The sequence below is a fragment of the Cicer arietinum genome, chromosome 6 (assembly GCF_000331145.2).
Source record: "Cicer arietinum cultivar CDC Frontier isolate Library 1 chromosome 6, Cicar.CDCFrontier_v2.0, whole genome shotgun sequence".
NCBI classification, from domain to species: Eukaryota; Viridiplantae; Streptophyta; class Magnoliopsida; order Fabales; family Fabaceae; genus Cicer; species Cicer arietinum.
In genome coordinates, this window is record NC_021165.2 from 13,694,586 (window position 1) to 13,703,615 (window position 9,030).

The window sequence follows — 9,030 nt, forward strand, 5'->3', positions numbered from 1 at the left end:
CCGGTGGCGCTGTGTGGTTTCATGGCAGCAACAACCGGGTAAAGAAGCTACGAAACGACGCCTTTCTGAAAGCAAAAACCATGGAGGAAGAGAGGGTGAAACAGTTGATGCTTCTTTCTTTTGGAAAACAAAGTACACGTGTGGCTCTTGTTGGTGGAAACCACACCACTGCAAGGTTCTGCACTCGCTAAATTTCTCACCTTTTCCAATTTGTTTCTTCATTCAAGCATTCGTCTTCTCTTTTCTGCATCTGGGTCATCTCCGTTTTTTATTTTTTTAAACAAAATGGGTAATAAGCAGCATTTGCAAGGTGGAAGGGTTGGTTTCATTTCTGATTCTTTTGTTGTGATTAAGGTTCCTGATGCACGTTTTTTACGCATTGTGTCCCGCTCTTTGTTTTTAGCTTTGGTTCTTGTTACATTGCCTTTCTTGGGGTTCTTTCTTAAAGGTTCAGTTGTTTCTGGATTTGATGCTGCTGTTACAGCTTCTGCTTCTTCTGTGTCCATGGTCAATGTTGATGTTTTGAATTCCATTCTTCATGATTTGCGTGATGAAGGCCTTCTTCAAAAAGAGGATAAAGCTCTTATTATGAACCCTCCACGTGGGTTTCAAGGTGGTGCTGCTTTGTTGAATTGGAACAGTGATGTTGATGTTGTTATGCATGAGTCTTGTGATTTTGTGTTTACCCCTAGCTTTGAAGATGCTGTTTCTGCTGATCATTTTCTGAAAATTAATGGCATTGTGGCTTTTCCATTGAGCCTTGATGATTCATCCAATGCTGGTTTTAGAAAACATTCTAATTATAGAGTAGTGTATCTTAGGCGCTATGATTCTATTTTTGTTGCATTGAGGAAAATTGGTCTGGAAAATAACTTGGTGGATTCTTCACCAAAGAGGAGGCTCTGTCAGTTTGCTACAGTGGCCAAGAAAGCTGCTTTAAAGGGTCTTGAAGATGCACTCCTTGAGCCACCAAGGCTGGCTTTTTCCAAATCAAACAAGAACTTCAAGATCAAGTACCTGCCTGAGTTGTTGGGCGATTCTCTTGAAGGTTACAAGCGAAGAATCTTCATTGGTGCGGGTTTGCACGAGGAAAACAAAGCTGCAATTGAATGGTTTGAGAGAAACTACCCAAAGAAGGGTACAAAGTTTCAAATTAACAATCTACTGGTTGGGCCAGAAGAGTCGGATGTGCCCCGAACCGATGTTTCTGCTTGGTTATCTAAGCATGTGAAGGAAGATGAGTATGTTGTGATGAAGGCTGAAGCAGATGTGGTGGAGGAAATGATGAGGAAAAAGACAATTTGCTTAGTGGATGAATTGTTCCTCCAATGTGACAATGAATGGTGGCAGACTGGGAAGACAAAGAAGAGTGGCAGAGCATATTGGGAGTGCTTGGCTTTGTATGGAAGGCTGAGGGATGAGGGAGTTGCAGTACACCAATGGTGGGGCTGAATGAGTCAGACCTGCCACTTAATTAGTGCTAGCCTATTATGTGTTGCTGCTATATGCTCTGTAGTATTTACACTCTTGGCTTCCCTATTTTCTTTGGTTTGATCTGTTTTTAGTTTTTGAATTTGTGCCTAGGGAGAAACTGAGTATGTCGTTAGTGTAACCTATTTGTAGATGTTTTCACAATGCTAACTATAATAATGATGTTATTGTGAAACAAATGAATGGATTTTTTTCCTCTAGTTCTTTGCTATTCTTTTTTTTGTTATTACACACACTTGTTATTCTCACGAATGAATGCACATAGAAAAGTGTAATATAATTAAGACTTGAGATCCGAATATAGCGCTGTAGTAAGCAACTCAGTGGTAGTTATAATACCTACACCTTTTACTCTGAATATGGGACATCATGGGAAACCTTAAAAGTTCTCATCGATCAATAGATAATAACCATGTGATGTGAGAATAGGAATGATAACATAATATTATCTGTTGAATTCCAAAATGTGGATAAGTTATTTATTATTGATTATTCTGTAATTAATTTATTATATTATATAGGACAGCTGTAGTGAATATCAAGGGACCTTGTACAGTTAATCCCTTCTATTTAATTCTGATCTATTTAATAGACTAGGTAATGCTGTATTTAAACTAGAATTTGAACCATTTTGATTCAAGAAATGGAAAGATCATTTTCTCAATAATTCACATGGTATCAGAGCAAATCTGGTCCAATTAAAAAAAAAAACCATTATTCCATGGCTGAAGAGAGCAGTTCAGTCATAAACCCAAACCCTAAAATGGCAGCTGGAACTTCCACAGTTACCAGTCTGACCGAAAACACCACTATACCCATCACTGGCTACAAACTAAATGGCCAAAACTACACCCAATGGACAAGATCTGTCTGGATCTTCCTTCAAGGAAAAGGGAAGGAAGATTACATCTCTGGTGATGATGCTAAAGAGCCATAGAAAAAGGACCCCGATTACCCAAAGTGGAAGCTAGAGAACAACTTAGTCATGACATGGCTACTGGACTCATTGACCATTGAAGCAGGCGAAAACTTCATGTATTACAGCACTGCAACTGAGATCTGGAGTGCTGCCAAGGAGACATACTCAAATACTGATAATACTTCCGCCATATTTGAGATCAAGAGTCTCCTCCATGAACTGCGACAAGGAGACACAACAATCACTGATTACTACCATACGCTCACCCGTTACTGGCAACAACTAGATATCTATGAGGAGACATGCCCTGAAGACAGCAAACAGTACAAAAAAATGGTGGAGAAAGACCGAATATACCAGTTCCTCCTTGGTCTAACCAAGCATCTAGATGATGTAAGAGGAAGAATCTTTGGAACCAAACCTCTGCCCAACATCAGAGAAGTATTTTCAGAAGTGAGAAGAGAAGAAAGTCGAAGGAAAGTCTTGCTTGGAAGCACTTATCAAAGCTCCATTAATGAAGGTTCAACATTGACTGTGAAAGGAAGCTACAAAAAATCTAGAGGATGGTGTGATCACTACAAAAAATCAGGCCACAACAAAGAAACATGTTGGGTCATTCATGGAAAACCAGCAGGTTGGAAACCATCTAGAAACAGGGACATTCTGCCACATCAGAAGGGGCCAAAGTGTTGGCAGCCCCAGCACTTGAACCGAGTCCATTCAGCAAGGAACAAATGGAGATGTTGCAAAAATTGCTACAACAATCCCTTCAAAACACTAGCACACATTCAGCTGCTGCCTTGGCCCAAAAAGGTAATTCTTCATGTGTGTATTTTGTTGATAAGGGAACATCTAACTCATGGATTGTAGACTCTGGAGCCTCAGACCATATGACTGGGGATATCACCTTATTTGATGAATATTCCCCATGCAATGACAATTCTATGGTACGAATAGCAGATGGCACAAAAACAATAGTGATTGGTAAAGGCTCAGTAATCATCTCCAAGGACATTACTCTTAACTCAGTACTTTATGTTCCAAAGTTGAATTGCAACCTTTTGTCCATAAGTAAATTGACTCAAGATCTAAATTGTTTCACTAAATTCTTGCCTCACCTATGCGAATTTCAGGATCTGGATTCGGGGAGGAAGATTGGCAATGCTGAGGAATGTGCAGGTCTCTACTTCCTTCAAGCTAGTGAGTTCAAGAAGAGAAGAAATAATTCAGTTTATGTTGCTGCATCAAGTGGTGAAAGCGAAGCTGTCATGCTATGGCACTATCGTTTAGGACATCCAAACTTTATGTACCTGGAAAAAATGTTTCCTTCTCTATTCAATAAAAATTCAAATTTATTTCGATGTGAAATCTGTCAATTATCCAAACACTCACGCAATCATTATCCTCCTCAATCTTATAAACCATCCCAACCTTTCTCATTAATCCATAGTGATGTTTGGGGACCTTCCCGTGTTAAGAACATAACTGGTTCAAAATGGTTTGTGACCTTTATAGATGATCATACACGAGTTACATGGGTGTTCCTTATGAAAGAAAAATCTGAAGTGGGAGAAATCTTTGAGAATTTCAACAATATGATACAAACCCAATTTCAAACGAAAATCCAAGTCCTACGAACTGACAATGGTCGTGAATACTATCACCATTCCCTCAAATCTCACCTTCTCAAGCATGGAATAATTCACCAAACCAGCTGTGTGAACACACCACAACAAAATGGTATTGCCGAGAGGAAAAATAGGCACCTCATGGAGGTTACTAGGTCCCTTATGTTATCAACTAATGTACCAAATCATTTTTGGGGTGAAGCTGTTCTTTCAGCATCATATTTAATTAACAGAATGTCTTCTAAAGCCCTCAAGTTCAAAACCCCTTGCCAAACCCTTCTATCCATTTACCCACACATTAAAATCCTTTCATCCATTCCTCCCAAAGTCTTTGGCTGCACTGCATTTGTTCACGACAACCAGCCTAACAAAGGAAAATTACAGCCCAAATCCCTGAAATGCATATTCTTAGGATACCCACCAAATAAGAAGGGATACAGGTGCTACTGCCCCATAAGCAAAAAATTCTACCATTCCATGGATGTAACCTTCTTTGAAAATCAACCTTACTACCCCAAAGTTGGCCTTCATGGGGAGAGAGAACAAAACATAGCAGAATTCCAACATTTGCAACATGAAATGGAACATAATTTGCAGCATTTGCAACATGAAATGGAACAAAATTTGCAGCAGCAGCAGAATCTGCATCATCTTTTAGAAACAGAACAGACCTTCATGCAGCAGCAAGTTGTAGAACCAAAAATTGACATTGTGACTGGAGAAACAGTAAAATCTGCAACTAGATCTGAGACAAAACCGGAAAAAGAATTACTGGTCTACACAAGGAAGAAGAAAACTCAAAGGGAGGAAGAAATCTGCACATCTCCAAGGCCAATCCAAAATTCTGAACCTAATAAAGATTTAGAATTTCTACCAGGTAATATAGTTTTTGAGCCTAATGATATTTGCAGTCTAAATGAGAATGATCTTAACTTACCAATTGCTGTGAGGAAAGCAGTGAGGTCATGCACTCAACATCCAATTGGCAATTATGTATCTCATAGAAATTTGTCACAAGAATACAGGGCCTTCATCACCATATTGGATAACATAAAACTTCCAAAAAATGTTCAAGAAGCTGTCCAACATGCTGAATGGAAGATTGCAGTGGAAGATGAAATTAAAGCACTGGACAAGAATAGAACATGGAAATTTGTGGAGCTGCCGGAAGGAAAAAAACCAGTTGGGTGTAAATGGATCTTCTCTATAAAGCACAATGTTGATGGGAGTGTGAATAAGTACAAAGCCCGCTTGGTGGCAAAGGGGTTCACCCAATCATATGGGTAGACTATGAAGAAACATTTGCTCCAGTGGCAAAACTAAATTTTGTTCGTGTCATTATCTCCTTAGCTGTAAATCTAGATTGGCCCTTACACCAACTAGACGTCAAGAATGCTTTTCTAAATGGTGAACTCGAAGAAGAGGTATACATGAAAATACCACCTGGCCTAGAAACTCCACAAACAATTGGCAAGGTATGCAAGCTCCAGAAATCATTGTATGGTCTTAAGCAATCCCCATGGGCATGGTTTGAAAGACTAACGCGAGTTGTTAAGGGTCACGGCTTTACTCAATGCCAAACCGACCATACAATGTTTGTCAAGTATTCTAGTGAAGCAAAGGTGACAATATTTATTGTTTATGTGAATGACATCATAATCTCAGGCAATGATGACAAAGAGATAGAAGAACTCAAGAGATTTCTAGCTTAAGAATTTGAGGTCAAGGACCTTGGACACCTAAAATATTTTCTTGGGATGGAGATTGCTCGTTCCAAACATGGAATCTACGTATCCCAAAGAAAATATGTGCTAGACTTGTTGGAAGAAACAGGAATGTTAGGGTGCAAGCCAGCAGATACACCGATGGAACCTAACCTTAAATTGGCAGAACAAGAAGGCAGCCTCCAAGTTGATAAGGAGAGATACCAAAGATTGGTAGGAAAGCTAATTTACCTAACTCACACAAGACCGGATATTGGTTACTCAGTGAGTATGGTAAGTCGTTTCATGAATAAGCCAACTGAAGATCACATGAAAGCTGTGACTCGAATTTTGCAGTACCTCAAAAAGACACCTGGGAGAGGTCTTCACTTCAAAAAGGACCCAATTAGGAGTGTGAAAGTGTTCACAGATGCAGATTGGGCTGGTTCGTTGACTGATCGCAAGTCAACAAGTGGGTATTGCACATATGTGTGGGGAAACTTGACTACATGGAAAAGTAAAAAACAGTCGGTGGTGGCAAGAAGTAGTGCAGAGGCTGAATTCAGAGCAATGGCTCATGGCATTTGTGAGGGAATTTGGTTGCATAGAATGCTTAAGGAATTAGGAGTACCAACAGATTCCACCATGAGCCTCTGGTGCGACAACAAGGCAACCATCAATATTGCAAAAAATCCAGTCCACCATGATAGAACAAAACATGTGGAGATAGATAGACATTTCATAAAAGAAAAGATAGATGGTGGAGTTATCAAGTTGGAATACATCCCTTCCAAGAACCAAATTGCAGACATATTGACCAAGGCCCTTCCCAAATCTAATTTTGAGAACTTAAGGTCCAAGCTAGGCATGATTGACATCTACTGTCCAGCTTGAGGGAGAGTGTTGAATTCCAAACTGTGGCTGAGGATAAGTTATTTATTACTGATTATTCTGTAATTAATTTATTATATTATATAGGACAGCAGTAGTGAATATCAAGGAACCTTGTACAGTTAATCTCTTCTATTTAATTCTGATCTATTTAATAGACTAGGTAATGTTGTATTTAAACCAGAATTTGTAACCATTTTGATTCAAGAAATGGAAAGATCATTTTCTCAATAATTCACATTATCACTATGTAAAAATATTATCTTGAAGGACAACATTTATTATATTTTATAGCCCTTATCATGCTCAAATTAAGGTGGAGATTTCTGAAAATAATTGAACAAATAAATTGAGACAGAAATATCATTATTTGAATTTTATTGATTTGCATCAAAGTGCATTTCTCCATAACAACAGACTTTTGACACCATCTCAGTAAAAAGCATCAAACATGAAGCTGTTTTATTGACCTTTCTCATCCAAAAGAAAGAAACCTTACACTGGAGAACCCCATCCGCCGCCCCCAGGAGTCAAAATCTGAAGAGTTTCTCCAGGAAGCACCTCAACAGAATTCTTACCACCAAGATAAATCTTCCGCTTATCTTTCTTTAGAATGTAATTAGCACCACGTGCACCGTCTTTCCCTCCCTTAAGCCCCCTCGGTGCATGAACACGTCTCTCAGAAAGAATGCTGACAGTAACTGGGCGCCTAAATTCTATTTCCCTGATAAGCCCATCACCACCTTTGTGAAATCCATCTCCCCCACTGTTTGATCTAAGTCCAAACTTGTGCAGAATCACAGGATATCTTTGCTCAAATATCTCTGGATCAGTCATTCTTGTATTTGTCATGTGGCACTGTACCCCACTGGTTCCTTCCCATGTAGGACCAGCCCCACTCCCACCTCCAATGGTTTCATAGTACCCAAAAGTATCATCTCCAAATGTGAGATTATTCATACAACCTTGTGAACAAGCACAAGCCTGAAATGCAGTAAATACAACATCGGTGACTCTCTGAGATGTAAGGACATTACCACCAACTACAGCTGCATTATCACTAGGAGAGAGAAAAGAGCCTTCTGGAATAAGAATCTTCACTGGAGCCAAACAGCCTTGATTGAGAGGAATGTCAACATCTACTAAACACCGAATGCAATATATGACAGCTGCAGCTGTTACAGCTTCTGGTGCATTCCAATTACCATAAACTTCAGCGCTTGTCCCACCAAAATCAAAAACTGCTTCTCCTTTGTTAGAGTCAATGCTCAGTTTCAAATGAATAACAGATCCATCATCCATGTAGTCCTCTTCTTCAATTGTCACGGAGTTTTCATTTGGCTTCGATGAAATCCTTCGACCAACTGACTTCAGCATCTCTCTTACTGCTCCTTCTGCGTTCATCTGTACATAATTCATGTAAGCTTGAACAGTTTCCAGTCCATACTGCTCAATAAGCTCTTGAACTAGACAAATTCCTCTTTGATTTGCAGCTACTTGCGCTTGCAAATCTGATAAGTTATCTTGAATCCTGCGAGTTCCTCGGATCTTATTTCCACGGTCATCAGAGCTTGGGAATTGTAAAAGTTTAACGATCCCCTCTTCTTGAAAGATGCCTTTTTCAACAAGTTTAAATGCCTTAATGGCAGCTCCTTCCTCCCATATGGTCTTTGAAAATGGAGGCATGCTTCCAGGAGTAATACCCCCAATCTCTGCATGATGCCCTCTATTCGCAACAAAAAATACCAACTTCCCATTAAAAAAAACAGGTGTAACAACAGTTATATCAGGAAGATGGCTACCTCCGGCTGAAGGATGATTAGTAACCAAAACATCTCCTTCATTCAAATTGCCACCCCAATAATTGAGTTGCCACCGAACCGTACTAGACATTGCTCCTAGGTGGACAGGAACATGAGGTGCATTTGCAACAAGGCCCCCATTAGGATCAAATAGAGCACAAGAAAAATCAAGCCGTTCTTTGATGTTTGTCGAAATTGAAGTTCTTTGCAAAGTCCTTCCCATCTGCTCGGCTATTCCCATAAATCTGTGATTGAAAATAGAGAGTTGTACAACATCTGCAACTTTATCTGATATTTTAATGCTGTTCAAAGGTGAATCAATTTCAATTTTGATGTTTCCATATTTGGTTATAATGGCTCTACAGTTGGGTTCTACAATCACAGTGCTATTACCATTCATGATGATTGCTGGGCCAGACACCATATGGCCATACCCCATCTTTTCAAGCTTATAGAGAGGTGTTTCCTGCCAACCATTTCCAAAGTAAACCTTATAGTAGCCTTCAACTATAGGACTTCCAGAGACAGGTTCTATGGCCTGTGGCCTCAATATATTGGTAACTCCTATACCACGAACTCTAACATCACAGATCACA

General features: G+C 39.5%; 2 protein-coding genes across 2 annotated transcripts in view; one reads left to right on the forward strand and one right to left on the reverse strand.

The window, feature by feature from the left end:
* LOC101507733 (uncharacterized) overlaps positions 1-1,691 on the forward strand; it is a 1,960-nt gene extending 269 nt beyond the window's left edge. Inside the window, exon 1 of the mRNA XM_004504776.4 lies at positions 1-1,691. This exon is cut by the window's left edge and continues 269 nt beyond it. Within this exon, the coding sequence (XP_004504833.1) occupies positions 286-1,452 (1,167 nt within the window). The 5' untranslated portion in view covers positions 1-285 and the 3' untranslated portion in view covers positions 1,453-1,691.
* A 5,290-nt stretch (positions 1,692-6,981) lies between these two features.
* LOC101508374 (5-oxoprolinase 1) overlaps positions 6,982-9,030 on the reverse strand; it is a 5,401-nt gene continuing 3,352 nt past the window's right edge. The window contains 1 exon segment of the mRNA XM_004504778.4: positions 6,982-9,030. This exon segment is cut by the window's right edge and continues 31 nt beyond it. Within this exon segment, the coding sequence (XP_004504835.1) occupies positions 7,128-9,030 (1,903 nt within the window). The 3' untranslated portion in view covers positions 6,982-7,127.